Source organism: Pogona vitticeps, chromosome 3 (assembly GCF_051106095.1).
Source record: "Pogona vitticeps strain Pit_001003342236 chromosome 3, PviZW2.1, whole genome shotgun sequence".
NCBI classification, from domain to species: Eukaryota; Metazoa; Chordata; class Lepidosauria; order Squamata; family Agamidae; genus Pogona; species Pogona vitticeps.
In genome coordinates, this window is record NC_135785.1 from 201477823 (window position 1) to 201495047 (window position 17225).

Below are 17225 nucleotides of genomic sequence, written 5' to 3' on the forward strand. Positions count from 1 at the left end.
GAGAAGGGGAGTGAGATCTATTTCTTGGCAGTGTGGAAGTTTAGGCTTAAAAAAAAAAAACCCTTCTAGCTACTCGGGGAAAAGGTTCAGAGACCTACAGAGCAAAATTAGCTTCAAGTATTTGAATATCACCCCTTATTTTCTTCTTTTCCTCAACTGGCATTTACAGTCTCAGTAACTCACTCTGGGACACTGGTAAGAGAGAGAGAAAAATAAAAGGTCATTTTACTCACAGTTCTGAAGAGATCAAAACAGCATATTATAGAAAATAATGACAGGTTACATGAACAGAGCTTAAATGGACTAACCAGCTTCATGACTGACTACACGACTGCATACTGGCTAACTACGTGACTGACTCACTACATGGCTGACTGAATAACTCTTAACTGACCACTATCTGAAAAAGAGTGGGAAAAGAGTTCTTAAGTAGAGAGGTATAGTTTTCTTTAAAATCTGAGGCAAAGAGAGAACAATTGGTTGCTGCCGGATCAATTGATAGCTACCCCAGTCCAGAAAGACCTCTTCCTACCAAAACCATTTAAAGGCAATAATTCAAAAACTGAAAAGGTGAGCATGTGCAGGGTCATTTGGCCATAACATCTGGATGAAATATGTCAAGTCTAACAATTAATCTGTAAAGGAAAGAAAAAATGATGAAAGGTGGCAATCACTGTAACTAGGAATGTCCTTTTAAAAGTTTTTCTTAATTGCTCCAGATTTTGTGTGGAGTCATACATGGCTAATTTCTCATGCAGGTACATTTTCACCACTCGTTACTGGAAAGGGTTGCATCAGCAGACCCCTTTCAACATGTTACAAAACTTTGGATTTATTGTTGCTCCATGTTTAGGTTAAAAGATCTGCAGACAAACCTCTATTTCAAGTAATTACTGATTATTTGCCTTCTCAATGCAGAAACATGCATGTAAAAATATGTCTTCTGCTTAGTTTACATACTAATGCGAGTGGAATAATTGTCATCCAGCTAGCTGGTAAGGGTATATGTCTCTGGAGCCAGGGAGCAGAAGTTCAAATCTCGACTGTGCCTGTCAGGAGAGTGGCCAACAGAGATAACTGAGCTTGTCTGAAGCTGATGGGGTTACATGCCCCTCCATCTTTGGAACCTCGAGCAAGCTGCACAGTCACAGAAAAACACCATAGAAGTTGTTGTTTAGTAGTTAAGTTGTGTCTGACTCTTTGTGACCCCATGGACCAGAGCACACCAGGCCCTCCTGTCTTCCACTGCCTCCCAGAGTTTGGTCAGATTCATGTTGGTAGCTTCGATGACGTTGTCCAACCATCTCATCCTCTGTTGTCCCCTTCTCCTCTTGCCTTCACACTTTCCCAACATCAGGGTCTTTTCCAGGGAGTCTTCTTTTCTCATGAGATGGCCAAAGTACTGGAGTCTCAGCTTCAGGTTCAGGATCTGTCCTTCTAGTGAGCATTCAGGGTTGATTTCCCTCAGAATTGATAGATTTGTTCTCCTTGCAGTCCAGGGGACTCTGAAGAGTCTCCTCCAGCACCACAATGGGTCCGGTGGCCTTGATCTTAGTTCTTTTGATTTTGAGCTTCAGACCATTCTTGTGCTGTCCTCTTTCACCCTCATTAGGAGGTTCTTTAATTCCTCCTCACTTTCTGCTATCAGAGTGGCATCATCTGCATATCGGAGGTTGTTGATATTTCTTCCGGCAATCTTAATTCCAGTTTGGGATTCCTCCAGCCCACCCTTTCGCATGATGTATTCTGCATATACAGTGGTGCCCCGCATAGCAAGCGCCTCGGTTAACGACGAATCCGCATAGCAATGTGTTTTTTGCGATCGCAAAAGCGATCGCATTGCGATGTTCTCAATGGCTAAAAATTGCTTTGCGATGATCAGTAAGCGTTTCGCTTACCGATTTTCGCATAGAGATGTTTTGGGAACAGCTGATTGGCTGTTCCAAAATGGCCGCCGGAAAAAATGGCCACCTGCAGCATTTTTGCACCCTTTACTTGCTTACTGGGCAGCGAAAACGGCGGCTGCATGGAGGATTTCCGCATAGCGGTGAGTTTACAGCCCATAGGAAAGCTTTAAATGTGTGGGGTTTTTTGCCCCGCATAGACGAATCCGGATAGTGACGATTTTTTTGGAACGGATTATCGTCACTATGCGGATCACCACTGTAAGTTAAATAAACAGGGGGACAATATACAGCCTTGTCATACTCCTTTCCCAATTTTGAACCAATCAGTTTTTCCATATCCAGTTCTCTGTTGCTTCCTGTCCCACATATAGATTTCTCAGGAGATAGATAAGGTGGTCAGGCACTCCCATTTCTTTAAGAACTTGACAGAGTTTGCTGTGGTCCACACAGTAAAAGGCTTTTGTGTAACATAGTCAATGAAGCAGCAGTAGATGTTTCTCTAGAACTCTCTGGCTTTCTCCATAATCCAGTACATGTTAGCAATTTGGTCTCTGGTTCCTCTGCCCCTTTGAAATCCAGCTTGTACTTTAGGGAGTTCTCGGTTCACATACTGCTGAAGCCTACCTTGTAGGATTTTGAGCATAACCTTGCTAGCATGTAAAATGAGTGCTATTGGCACTACCCTTCTTTGGGATTGGGATGCAGACAGATCTTTTCCAAACCTCTGGCCATTGTTGAGTTTTCCATACTTGCTGGCATATTGAGTACAGCATCTTAACAGTGTCATCTTTTAAGATTTTAAATAGTTCAACTGGAATACCATCACCTCCACTGGCCTTGTTGTTAGCCATGCTTTCTAAGGCCCACTTGACTTCACTCTCCAGGATGTCTGGCTCAAGGGCAGCAACCACACTCTCTGCGTTGTCTGGGATATCCAGATCTTTCTGGTATAATTCCTCTGTGTATTCTTGCCACTTCTTCTTGATGTCTTCTGATCCTGTTAGGTCCTTACCATTTTTATCCTTTATCATGTCCAGCTTTGCACAAAATGTTCCTTTAATATCTCCAATTTTCTCGAACAGATTTTTAGTTTTTCCCTTTCTATTATTTTCCTCTATATCTTTGCACTGTTCATTTAAGAAGACCCAGTTGTCTCTCCTTGCTATTCTATGAAAGTCTGAATTCAATTTTCCCTATCTCCCTTGCATTTTGTTTTTCCCTTCTCTTCTCTGCTATTTGTAAGGCCTTGTTGGACAGCCACTTTTCTTTCTTATATTTCCTTTTCTTTGGGATGTATTTTGTTGCTGCCTCCTGTATAATGTTATGAGCCTCCATCCATAGTTCTTCAGGCACTCTGCCCACCAAATCTAGTTCCTTAAATCCGTTCTTCACAGAGGGAGACTAGAAAGTTAATTCTGAGTATTTTATATCTAGAAAACACTGGGAGATTTGTTGCAAGTCAAGTTAATGTCACGTATTTATTATTACATAATAGGCCTGGCTCTAATCGGACTAGAAACCCATTAGTTCAAACCTTTCTCTACTTCCACCCCCAAAACCAACTTTTTTTTAACACTGGTCTTTTTTTCTCCCTCCATATACTCAGCCCAGCAGTTCACTTTTATTCATCTGGAAAGAAGTTTGGAGATATCAATTTCACCTTTACATCTAATTATTACTACTAAAAACAGTATTTTCAGCCTATATTATATGTTTGCCTTTTAGTCTGTAATAATTTAAACTAATTTTTTTTTACAAATTGATTACCATGCACATTACTGTGTGACACAATTTTAAAAGAGCATTCATAGAAACCCTGTGGACAATAGATGAACTGCTAAATTCATAGCTACAAGGAAAGATTCTTACAATTACTGTTTAAATTATATGCTTCTCAGAAGAGTGTAGCAATTATCAAGTGCTACTAAAAACTAACTGTCTTTAGGCCCACTTGGGATTCTGGAGAGGCACTTTTAAGATAGAACCTTTCCAAGTATGGGAAATCCAGGGGATTCTGCACAAATATATGTATTTCCAGCTGTTGTCATTTTAAAGATATTTCAGAACAAACGGATCATCAGATATATTCGTAACTATTTGCCACATCAGAATCTTGAATGAAGCATAATTCATACAATCCTTCCACGATTAATTAACTAGCAGTGCCTGATCAGAGACATTCGCTGGACTCTGTAAATCATGGTGAATAAACTTCAAGAAGTTTGAAATTTGTTCACCATGCTTTACAGAGTCCAGCAAACGTCTCTGATCAGGCACTGCTAGTTAATAAATCATGGAAACATTGTATGAATTCTGGTTCATTCAATATTCTGATGTGACAAGACCAGCTTGTTTGATCTTATTTGGGATGGGGTGGGACTCATACAATGCTGTTTATCCAAGCAGTGATTACTACCCCGGAACCTATTACAAGACGCTTGTTTAAATGAAGATGTGCTCCAATCTTTACACAAATCTAATGGGAAAATTTTCATGCCAGCATACTCTTAGTAAAAATAATTTTAATGATAATGTTGTTCAGGTATTTTTCTTTTCATTCATATTTCCAGCCAGCACAAATAATGGTAATCAGTGAAATTTACCAAAATATCTCAGAATGGATGCAGTCATTATTTACAGAAAATAATTCATTCGTGCTTACATCCATCATGCTTCATTTTGTCCATCTCAAACAGCATAAAAATTCCTTTTCACAGAAGCAGCTATAGCTTCTCTTGTATTCTTTATTTTATGGCACCACAAGTACAACACGCTAAATAAGTTCTCAAAATGCAGTGCAATTTGGGAAATGTAATTCATTGCCATGAGAACAGAATTTCTATTGAATAATAGAAGTGAAAAAAGAAATGGTGGTTTGGGGAAGTTGTAGGCCAAAAGTTAGTGTGGTTTTGGTCTCGGTACCAGTACATCCAGTTTCAGAATTCGCCCAGCACCAATCTAATCGAAAATGAACAGCATTTCATAACTGGCAGTTAACACTTCCACTCTCTTAGCCTTTTCTTCACTTTAACCTCACACAAGAAATATTGAAGTGTCTGCTCTAATGGAGAAAAGATCATGTGTAGCAAAACTTAAACCAGCTGTTTCCCTGCACCGCCAAAACAAAGAGCAGCACTGGTAATATTTATAGCCTGTTTGGCCTCTAGTGAGCCAGACGTTGACTGCCTTAATTTGCTGCAGTAGCCTCAAGCCTCAAACCAGCTGGAACGTACAAGGGAACCAATGAAAGAAGAATGAGTGAATTACTTTCATACAATTTTTATTGTATTATGGAACACATAGCATTAAGCACGTGAGTCTTACAGCTGGTTGATTTGTCTCTGGCCAAAATCCTGTTGCTTAGTGTAGAAAATTGCACTAGAATAGGCCCACTGAATCAATGGGAATTTAGTGAGTCAACTCCTCCATGAGTTCCGCTCATTCAAATGGGCCTATTTTAACTGACTTACTATGTCGAAGGATGTCACCATTTCAATGAGTGGAACCAATGGAGGAGCAATAGAAAATTATCCAAATCATCGGTATATTTTTTTAAATCAAAGATCAGTATACCAGTGACAATAGATTCCAAGATACTTATAGCTGACTATGTATTTTGGTGGCCTAGATAACAGCTGAAATCAAGTAGTATGTTGCAATTAGAAAAGTCTACTGAATCCATAGTACTTATGGAAAAATTAATTCATCTCCTTCTGGACAGGAATTCCTTTGCTTTTCCGCTATTCAGTTCATTCGTTCTAGTATTAGTGTTGGATAGTGTTGCATATTCATGTATGCTAAGTAGGGTATTACTGTATTTGAAATTCCTATACAGCTTACAGAAATCTGAACTGCATGTTGAAAATATATACTGACTTTTGTTCCTTCTATATTTTGTGTTTCACAAGGGATAGAAAATGTGAAAGATACAATAAATACTTTTCTTGATGTTAAGAATGAGTCACAGGAGACAGATGTTTTACAATGTATTTCTGTATATATGTATTCAAAAAGAATAGATATGTACAGTGAATCCCACCAGGTTTGGTTGCTCTTGCTCCTAAAGAAATAGACATGTGATTGCACTGCTTGCATCAAGAACATAAAATAATTAATACTTTAAAAAACCATTTATTTTCATTAGCTTCTGTATTTGCAGCAATTCTCTGGTTGCTACAAATTAGTGAAGATTAGTGAAGTGCAGTGGCCAGAATCCTGCTGCTTATGTCCACTGTATTAACTCAAGTTGTGTGAATTTCAGTGGCAAATTGCTGCCAGTTTAGGAGTTGGCACTTGCTTTTCTTGTCTCATAGCAGTCGTATGATTGGCACATGGCAAGAAAAATAAGCACTAGCTTCATAGCTGGTGGCAACTTGCCACTGAAATTTATGTTCTTGGAGTTATGCTAGTATAAATATGTAATACGATTCTGGCCATTAAATACAGAAACTTGAAAAAATGAGTTCAAATAATAATAAGTGTTCCTTATTATTTTTTATTTTTAAGTCCTTACAAAACTGCAATGAAGCCTCAGTGTATTCTAAATTGCATATTATCAGGTCAACAATTTGACCTCATATTAATAAAATGCATTATCAAATGGATTTATGTTATGATGGAGGGGAAGGAGAGAAGTATGTTTATTTGAGAAATATAGCCTGTATTTGTGTAAGTATTTCTGCATTCCATGTTCAAAATGGTCTCCATTGTGTATTTCTTCATTCAGATACATTGTCATGGAATATATTGCATATTTTATTCTTGTCCTGAAACCTTTAATGGCATTTACAAGTTACAACAACACAAGCAAAATAGGAAAAGTAAAATTACACAAATTTCACAAATTAGGAGCGAGAAGCAGGGGACAATTTCAGAATTGCAGATAAGAAACCTGCAACAGCAGCGGTCAGGGCATTACATTCATCGCTCATGAAAATAGAAAGAACTGACTCAGAAGAATTGGAAAAATAAGAGAATCAAGGTTCAAGAAAAAAAATTCAGAGGTGGGAATGAACAGGGCATTGAAACAGTATATGAACCAGGGTGTCAGGTATCTCTAAACAAAAAGAACAAAGTCTTTTTTCACGAGGGATATTGAGAAATCGACTGGCATGGGTGGCCGAAGGAAAAATGTTAAAACGGGCTAACATAAAAGCTCTTCTTATATTTACTAGGGAGTGGAAATATTTGGGAGAGTGATCCTAAGATGGAAAAGATCCAACAGAAAGAGGGAAACATACAGGGTTAAGGTTATTGCATAGGTGATTGAATTCGGCGTGACAGAGCTTGTCCTTGATTATGGAATAAGCCCTAGTGAGATTCATATCTACTAAATAGTCCAGGGATATGTGAAGAGAAGAGAGTTTCTTTTCAATAAGCTGGAACCAAGAAAAGGAGTAAGAATCGCACAAATAAATCATATATCAGGGTCCAGAATGTGAATTTAAAAAAAGAAGGTGCCAAAATTTAAATTTAAGTAACCAGGCAGTTGTGGAAGGTAGGTGAATGCCCAATTCTAAAGAAACAGTAGAAAGCCGAATTAAGTTAGGAACTCCTAATATTCTGCGACTTGCTGCAACTTGATCAATATCCAAATTAGCCGAGTGTATCCATATAGGCACACCGTACAGCAATGAAAAAGAATCTTAAACTGAAAAATCTGAATGGCTGCTGGGATATATTGGTTTCCAGAAGAATAATGAAATTTAGAAATAGTTTTTAATTGGGGAGAAATTGAAGAAATGGCAGCTTTTTTATGAAATGTCCAACTGAGTTTATAATGAATATGAAGACCCAGATACTTATAAGAGTGTACTTGACGGTAGGAAGAAGATCCTATTGTCCAAGATGTAGGGGACCAAGAGTGGGGAAAACCCAAAATTTGGGTTTTATTAGGGTTATAGGATAGATCATTAAGATCACAGAAAACCTGAAATTTAAGTAAATTGTGACAAAGACCTGATTTAGTATGAGACATCAGCACTGTATCATCAGCATACAGGAGTATAGATAAGGGAAAGAAAAGAGGGAAGATCGGCTAAAAATAAATTAAATAACAAAGGGGCCAAAATGCAACCTTGGCGAACACCTTTAAAAATTGGAATTTTTTCGGTAAGAGTGTTGGAATCAGGTAAACGAACCGACAGGAATTATGGGAATGCAATTGGCAGAGCAAAAATAGCAGGCCTGGATCAATACTCCAGTTGGAAAGTTTTTTCCATAGTAGATCTCTGTTGACGGAGTCAAATGCCCTTCGGAGGTCCACAAAGGCAACAAAAAGTTTGGTTTTGTTGTGGATTGCGTATTTTTCAGCAAGAAAAGTCAGCAAAAAGATATGATCCAGAGTGGATGCTCCGGCACGAAAGCCTATCTGTTCCTTTCCAGGAAGATTCCTGTCAGCATATTTTATTCAAAAGAGAAAGATATTCCCATCCTTTTTTTGCAGCCAAATTGATTATCCTGTAATGGGCAAGCTCCAAAACTGGACTTCTGCTGACAGGACAGCAAGTTTCAGCAAGAGGGGGGGATTTTTACATCCCACTTTTGACCCCCCACTTCAAAAACTAGTTCTAGAAAGAATCCTAACAGCTCCACAGGGTGGAGAAGGTGAAGACCTTTCTTTCTACTGGCACAGTAGTGCCCGTGTCACACTGAATTTAGATCACTTTGTTTAAGTTACTTTTGGTTATGATGAATGGATAGACAGGTAGACTAGATTGAAATAGATTAGATTTGAGAGTTTTAGGTTCCCAAAATTTTTTGCCCCGTAGACCACTTGCTGACTTATTTGTTTTCTGTAGACCCCCTGCAAAGCTTTGATATAAATCTAAACTTGCACCCCCAATTTTTTTCCTCTCTGACTGTGGACTCTCTGCAAGTCAAAATTGACCCCTGGGGGTCTATATAGACCACTTTGGGAACCTACGTATGGATGGATGCCCTTGGCATATACAAATATATAGGCATAATAACCATTTAAAAAAAAAGGAACATAAATAGAGATCAATGTTTCACAGCTTTTCTTTTTCATTACTGCTGTGATGGGACAACTATATCTGCTAGGTCATCATGATTGTGTGGTCTTAAAGAGAACACTGTGTTGTTTCCCTTGGAATACAGTTGCCACTAGGTAGGTTTTAAAACTTAGGAGACTCTAGTTAGGGTTGGGTGAGACTTTTATTTAAGCAGCTGTCTTAACTAAATTAGAAATCTCATAAAAAGAACAAGTTAATTTAAAAAAAAAGAAAGGTAGGAGAAAGAAAAGTGGATCTATTTATTGATCAGAGAGAGTTGACTGCATTTGTCTGAGTCTGAGTCCCTCAGTATTCAAAATTGACCTTTAGGGTGCTTAGTTAAAATTGCCACCTCTTTTCTTCTATCAGACATCTCATCTACAAGGCATTCTCTCCATTCTGAGAATGGTTATATCTAGTAAATACGACCAGTGTAGCTGGGGAAGTAAATTTGTTCAGTTTGTTTTTCACGAAGAATTTAAGAGCATTTGAGGATTTCTTGTAAAAGTACTGGCAGTTTTAAAGAGTTGAAATGAATACAGTAAATCTAATAATGCAACCAGCACTACTTTTGTCTGTATGTGTGTGTGTGTGAGAGAGAGAGAGACACACACACACACAGAAAGAGAGGGAGTGAGAGGGAGGGAGGGGGAAAACAGTTCTTGTGTACTTTGTCAGGTGTGACAAAGTATCTTTACAGTTGTAGAGGACTCCGACAACATGCCATTATGAAGGAGGATGTCTCAGGTTACAGTTCAGGCCAGGAATTATAAATGAATCACAGCCAGGCTGCACTCTTTGTACTGGACATACTTTTCTCTAGGGTGTTTTTCTGTTATTGTCTTCTGCCCTTCGACTATTCAAAAATAGAGCAGATTGTCCTTAAACGAGCTTTCCCCTTCTAGGCAGCCTCTTTTGCTGATGTTCTGTAAGAAATGGCTGTCTGCTTATGGGTTATGCTTTGATCTCCCTATTATGGTTGTCAGTTATTCCTAATCTGATTCAGCAAATAATTTATAGCATGATACAGATATTCGGAGCCTGTGGAGATGCAGATCCTCAACCTTATGTTCCTCCCTTCTACCATCTTTACTGGCTATGCTGGCTAGGATGATGGGAGTTGTAGTCTAATGGATTTGTAGGGTATCGGGGCTGGGCAAGTCTACTGTAGAGTTGGAGCTGATTCACTTTGAAGGGGAAAAATAGTATGTGGTTTCAGACAGGAGGATACACACTACTAAATATTCAGTACTGAAAGGCAGAACTAGATATAAATACCAAGATTTCCCTTTAGGAAACATGGAAGTATGATTCAAATTTTCCCCAGTAACTTTGTCTATACAGTATTTATTTCATGAAAATGGGATTATTAGACAAGTAAGAATAATATGAACTGGCTCTAATGAAGCCAGTACTGCATGGTTTGGAGTTAAATAACTAAAAGTTATTTAACTCTTTGCTATCCAAAGAACATTTCTAGTGTACAAAGAGGTCTCTGCACAGGTAAAATAGTGTGTTCCTGAAATTTTGGGTTCACACCTGCCTGCTTCTTTACTTCAGATACATATTCAGTTTTGTAGCACATATTAGAGAGAGGGTTGATAGGTACTGCTTTGCATACAGTACTGTATATGGAACTCATCTTGTGGCCTTTTAAAGCAGGATATGATAAAGTGAGTGATTTTTCCTAATGATTATAAAGGTAAAAGTCTTAAGCACGTATTTCAGGATTTGAGTGAGAAATGCTAAATTTTCTCTCCTTTATCCTTGTTTTTATATATCTTTACTATTCCCTACAATTTAGAGACCCACCCTAGCAGCTCAAAGCCCCCCAGATGATCCTTGCTATCCCTTGATATTTTAAAGAATACACTGAAAATGGGGTGTGGGGTTGGTTCACTGGTTTGTTTGGTACTTTGAATGCACAGTTATTCATGGCAATCTAAAAGAGTGCACTTCACTGTTGCAACAAGAGGTTTCCACCCTTTACATCTCACAGCCTTCCATAAATTTCATTTATTTAAAAAAACATGGTTGTAAAACCACTTTATCAGTTTATGTCTCATCAATATTACGAAGCTCTGCATTCATTGGACTATTTCTTTTATTTATATAAAATATTTTTACTCCGTATTTCTCCTTGAAAAGAACCCAAGGTGGCTTACAACAATGAAAGGAAATAGTTAAAGTTGAAAACAATGAGTATATAACAGTGGTTAGCATAATTAAAAAGTGATGTTTAAAATTTATGAACAATGAATAAGAAGGCAACTTACATCAATTAACAGGCAATATTAAGGCAAAGATCAATAAGTATATAAATTTAAAAATATATCATTCTGATAGGAAAACATAAGTAGTACTAACAATGTGTTATACTACACAAGTAGTATAACACTCTAAGAAATCACAGACAGATAGCTGATTATTGAGGGAAGGTTTGCCTGAAGATAAAAGTTTTTGCCTGCTTGCTGAAGGACAGCCTGGCCCCCTGTTGGAGGGAGTTTCAAAGTCTGGGAGCAGCAGCAGAGAAGGCCTTCTCCTGTGTTCCCATCAAATGCACCTGTGAAGGTGGTGGGATCAAGAGAAAACCTTATCCTGATTATCTTAACACCCAAGCAAGCTCAAAATGGGAAATGTGGTATTTCAGATAGCTTGGACCCAGGCCATTTTAGGGCTTAATAGGTTAAAAACAGCACTTTAAATTGTGCCCATTAACTGATTGTCAGCCAGTGGAACTGCTGTAATGGGTGTTATGTGATTCCTGTAACCAGTCCCAATCAGCAATCTGGCTGCTGCATTTTGGACTGGCTGACGTTTCCTGACATTTTCCAGAGGCAGCCCCACATAAAATGCATTACAGTAATCCAATAAAAGTGGGGAATAAAATAAAAAAGAAGTGAATAAATATTAAAGTAGTTGTGACCTATGTGAATTTAAGTACTATTCCTTGTTCTTATTTTGTTGTTGTTGTTTAGATGTTAAGTCATGTCCGACTCTTTGTGCCCCCATGGACCACAGCATGACAGACCCTCCTGTCTTCCACTGCCTCCTGGAGTTTGGTCAGATTCATGTTGGTAGTTTCTATGACACTGTCCAACCATCTTGTCCTCTGTCGTCCCCTTCTCCTCTTGCCTTCACATTTTACCAATATCAAGGGCTTTTCCAGGGAATCCTCTCTTCTCATCAGATGGCCAAAGTATTAGAGTCCCAGCTTCAGGATATGTCCTTCCAGTGAACACTCAGGGTTAATTTCCTTCAGGATTGATAGGTTTGTTCTCCTTGCAGTCCAGGGGACTCTCACCACGATTCAAAAGCATTAATTCTTCAGCGGTCAGCCTTCTTTATGGTCCAGCTCTCACTTCCATATACCACTACTGGAAACACCATAGCTTTGACTGTGCGGACCTTTGTTGGCAGGGTGATGTCTCTGCTTTTTAAGATGCTGTCGAGGTTTGTCATTGCTTTCCTCCCAAGAAGCAGGCGTCTTTTAATTCCGTGGCTGCTGCCACCATCTGATCATGGAGCCCAAGAATATAAAATCTGTCACTGCCTCCAGATCTTCCCCTTCTATTTGGCAGGAGGTGATGAGACCAGTGGCCATGATCTTAGTTTTTTGATGTTGGGCTTCAGACCATTTTTGCACTGTCTTCTTTCACCCTCATTAAGAGGTTCTTTAATTACCCGTCGCTTTCTGCCATCAGAGTGGTATTATCTGCATATTGGAGGTTGTTAATATTTCTTCCGGCAATCTTAATTCTGGTTTGGGATTCATCCAGTCCAGCCTTTCGCATGATGTATTCTGCATATAAGTTAAATAATCAAGGAGACAATATACAGCCTTGTCGTACTCCTTTCCCAATTTTGAACCAATCAGTTGTTCCATATCCAGTTCTAACTGTTGCTTCCTGTCCCACAGACAGATTTCTCAGGAGATAAATAAGGTGTTCAGGCACTCCAATTTCTTTAAGAGCTTGCCGTAGTTTGCTGTGGTCCACACAGTCAAAGGCTTTTGCATAGTCAATGAAGCAGAAGTAGATATTTTTCTGGAACTCTCTAGTGTTCTCCATAATCCAGTGCATGTTAGCAATTTGGTCTCTAGTTCCTCTGCCCTTCGAAATCTAGCTTGTACTTCTGGGAGTTCTCAGTCCACATACTGCTGAAGCCTACCTTGGAGGATTTTTAGCATCACCTTTCTAGTATGTGAAATGAGTGTTCTTACTTACAAATCTCTAAATACGTAACTTGGATCCAGTATATTTCTCACAAGGATCTGTCTTGAACTATATTTCTCCTGAATTAATATATTCCAGCTATCTCTGTCTATAGGCCTAGATGTGTGGAAGAATAAATTCTCCTCTACAGAGTGGAGGAAGTATTCAGTTTTCCAATATTCTGAAGTGGCTAACGTTTCTTCTTAAGCCACTTCATGATATTAGTAAATTCGCAGCAGAAGGCAATTGGAAAGTTGCAAGCTTGCTTTGGCTTATTCACACAGTGGAAAATGAAGCAAAATCCTACCCGCAGTGAAAAAAAAAAGTAGAAACTCTTGACAGGAGCCCAGAAAGGTGTGGGAAGAAATGCTTTGGAGATGGACCAGTTCACTCCAGCAATTATGTCTTCTGATTGCTGGAAAAAGTAGTGAACCAGCCTGTCCCTGCAGCAGACCAAACAGCAGGACAATGTCCATCTGATTATATCCTAACTGATTATTTTTCAGTATAAACTTTCATGCATTACAAGAACATGAATTGTAATCAGTAGGAGCTTGTGCTGAAATAAATCTATTACTCTTAAAGGTACCACGATGCATTTGTTTTTATTTTTCCTTTTATTATATAGACTCAGATCTTTAATGTGTCAGTATTTTATGTGTCAGGATACTGTGTCCAGCAGCTAAGGCCCTGATCTCCATTTTTAGACATAAGAGAACCAGAAATAGGATTTATAATAGATACTGAGCTTTTGAGAGAAACTGAGATTTTTGAGCTCCCTCTTATGCAAAAAAAATCTTCCTGAGGCATCTCCTCCTCTTGTGAATATTGCTTACTGAAAAATATATTTACTTTCCCTATCTCCCAATTGTTTTCCTAGGAATTCCCCTGACAATTGCAGTGTATCAAAAGGAGGAAAGATAGCAAGCAACTCAGAGAATGCTGGCATGTCTTACGGAAACTATATGGAAGAAAAGCATATCCCACCACCAAATATGACCACCAATGAACGGAGAGTTATTGTTCCAGCAGGTGAGAAAATCAATGTTTAAACAACCCTTCTAAGCAGGATATGGCACATCCTGGTTAGGCTGTTTTAACTCTTAACATTGTTTTCAGGTGACTTAAGCACATGCTTAACTCCTCATTGAAAACAATGATACTTAAAGTATTTATTTTTCCTGGCATCGTAATTGTTTTTCAAATTAATTGATTCATATGTTCAACAGCCATTTTTCAGGTATATAGGAATCTAGTTGTGTATTGGAATACTTGCGCCAGTCCTTTGACAAATACTATATTACGTACTATTATGAGAGAAGGATGGAGGCAGGAACATTTCATATGAAATATTGAAAAAATATGAAAAATATTTGAAAAAATATGAAAAACATATTCACATTAGTAAAAAAAATAATACACTATATTCCTTTAGTAGCATAAACATACAGGGCTACTTTTAGAAAAGAAATACTGGCTTTTCCTCACAGTTTGAAAACATTAATTTATGTAAACATTTCTGCTTCTGCTGTATTGCTTAATATTCTTACAGTTATACAGCGGGAAGAATTTTCAAAAAGCATTGGCTGTGGGTAAAAATGCAAGCTGTAATTCTGTCAGTTATTTGTCAAGCTGCACACCCATTGCATAATCATCCAAATACATGCAGATTACATTTTGCATTTCTGAATAGCAGCAAACTAATCTAGTGAATGATAATATGTTCAGAAATAGGGCATGAAACCATGTTTTTCCCTTTGGCTGTTGATATATTTCCCAGTCTTTGAACTATAACTGAGCATAAATAGCTTTCTCCCGCTCACATCTGTCTTGAAATGGAGTTTTGAAAATGGGTGCATATGTTTTTGAAGGAGCAAGAGGTCTGTATGCATAAGCAGCAGTTTGTACAAAGCATATCTGGCCTCTGACTGCCAGATGTTTTCATATATGCACAGCCATTTCATACTGCAGGATGATGTGGCAAAACAAAAGCAAACACATACACACTCAAACCTCAACTGTGAATTATTAATCTTTCTAGCCCACTGAATAGAACTTGGTGTCCTATAGAAATATTATTTATTAAATATTAGCTGAAATCCAGCAGCCTAACTGATGCAATGTAAAAATGCAATTATGTCATTAGCCCTTGCTATTTTTCATAATTTCAAAAATTCCATTGGGCAACCATTGGGTCCACAGGACAGGTGAAGGGATTTATTTAATTTTCAAAAGTTGCTGTAGATATGCATTTAGCAATAGAAAACTATATTAAATAAATGACAGAGTCACTTTTATTGTAGTGCTTTTTCATAACAACACTATTCAAGGTGCTTGACAATTAGCATGAATGCTCAGGCATGCTTCTAAACATGAAACGTAGACTGCAAAGGTAGACTCTGCTTCAGACAGATAGAATAAAGGCTCCTGGGATTGATTCACTGAACAAGAATAACTAAAATCACTCAGTATTACTACAGCACATTTACTATGGAAACAAGTTCAACCAATTTAATAGTAATCTTACTAATTATCCACAACATCGCACAATGAGTTTTTCTGTTTTTCGTAACAGATCCCACACTATGGAGCACAGATCATGTACGCCAGTGGTTGGAATGGGCTGTCAAAGAATATGGCCTTCCAGATGTGGACATCTTGTTGTTTCAGAATATTGATGGGAAGGAGCTGTGTAAGATGACCAAAGATGACTTCCAGAGGCTCACACCAAGCTATAATGCTGACATTCTTCTCTCACACCTACACTACCTCAGAGAGAGTAAGAATTTTTCATGTATTTTCCCCGCAAAGGTTATGTATGTCCAGTCTTATTTCAGAGCTTATTGCAGTTTTCTACTTCAAATAAGATGCTCATATATTTAAGGAAATGTCAAATCAAGGAAATATTACCAGTTGCAAGGATTACAGGGAACAAAAATCAGGCTGAACATCATATATGTAAGATTTTGAAGTAATGTTTTTTCTGGTCACAGATCCACCGCCACAAACTTCTTTCCATTATTGAAGTGATAATTCTAAATGAGATCATATACATATTGATTTATAAAGAGATTCCAGGCATGATTAAAAAATTTGAGTACTGCACAAAAGAGCACTTTTTGAGACTCTCATTAAAATGGAAGTTAACAATCTTTAAGGATAAATTAAAAAGAGCCTCCTAAATATAAATAGAACAAATCTCCTAGGGATCAAGGAAAGATAGGAGAAGAAAGGAGTGAACTGATTACTTGAAGGATATGAAAACATATTGCAGATCTGGATAATGAAATGGTTTTTGGGGGGTTAATCATGCAGTGCAACACCAACATGACATTGTCATTTTCATAGACTTTCTAGTCACCCAGATATTTCCCTGTAATATGTTGAGTGAAATTAAGTGCCTGCTTCCAGCAATGCATAAACTCAAACCTGCAAAGATCAGAATGGTGGGCTTATGCTAAAGTCACCAAGAAATAATCCTATCATGATAAAAGCAAATGGTTATTAAGATACTTCTGAATATCTTTTTTTAAAAATTTTGGTGTTGCTTTTTGTTTTGTAGCTCCTCTTCCACATTTGACTTCAGATGATGTTGATAAGGCCTTACAAAACTCTCCACGGTTAATGCATGCTAGAAATACAGGTAATGCTGTCACTGCTCCCCTTCCTATAGGCCATATATTTAAGGTTCCTATTTAACCACTGCATGTTAACTGTAAAATTAAGAAAGATGGCAAGGCTTAAGGGTATAATATGCTTTCTAGTACCGAGGGGGATTTCTCTCACAGACATATAAATGAATGCATGATCACACATGCATACACAGATGTAGTCCATAAATACATGAAATATTTAGGACTTCATGCTTTGATTAAGTCCATGTGGACAGTGCATATTGCCCTACGCAAGTTCCCATATTTGCCCTGGCAAAGAAGATATTCATGCACTTAAATCTTTTTCCATATATGCATGCATACAAACACTTACAGAGATACAGCGAATACACAAACCATGCCTTTCTCTAGGCTTTTGAATGAAATAAACAAGGTATATTATTTTTGCTTGGATGTAGCATTACAGGTACAGAATTC

At 37.9% G+C, this 17225-nt stretch overlaps 1 protein-coding gene across 1 annotated transcript in view; it reads left to right on the forward strand.

Annotated features, from left to right (window-relative positions):
• The window catches only part of ERG (ETS transcription factor ERG), a 163238-nt gene that overhangs the window by 134720 nt on the left and 11293 nt on the right, over positions 1 to 17225 (forward strand). The window contains exons 4-6 of the mRNA XM_072994135.2: positions 14015 to 14166; positions 15710 to 15913; positions 16697 to 16777. Of these exons, the coding sequence (XP_072850236.1) occupies positions 14015 to 14166; positions 15710 to 15913; positions 16697 to 16777 (437 nt within the window). The remainder of the gene's footprint in view (positions 1 to 14014; positions 14167 to 15709; positions 15914 to 16696; positions 16778 to 17225) is intronic.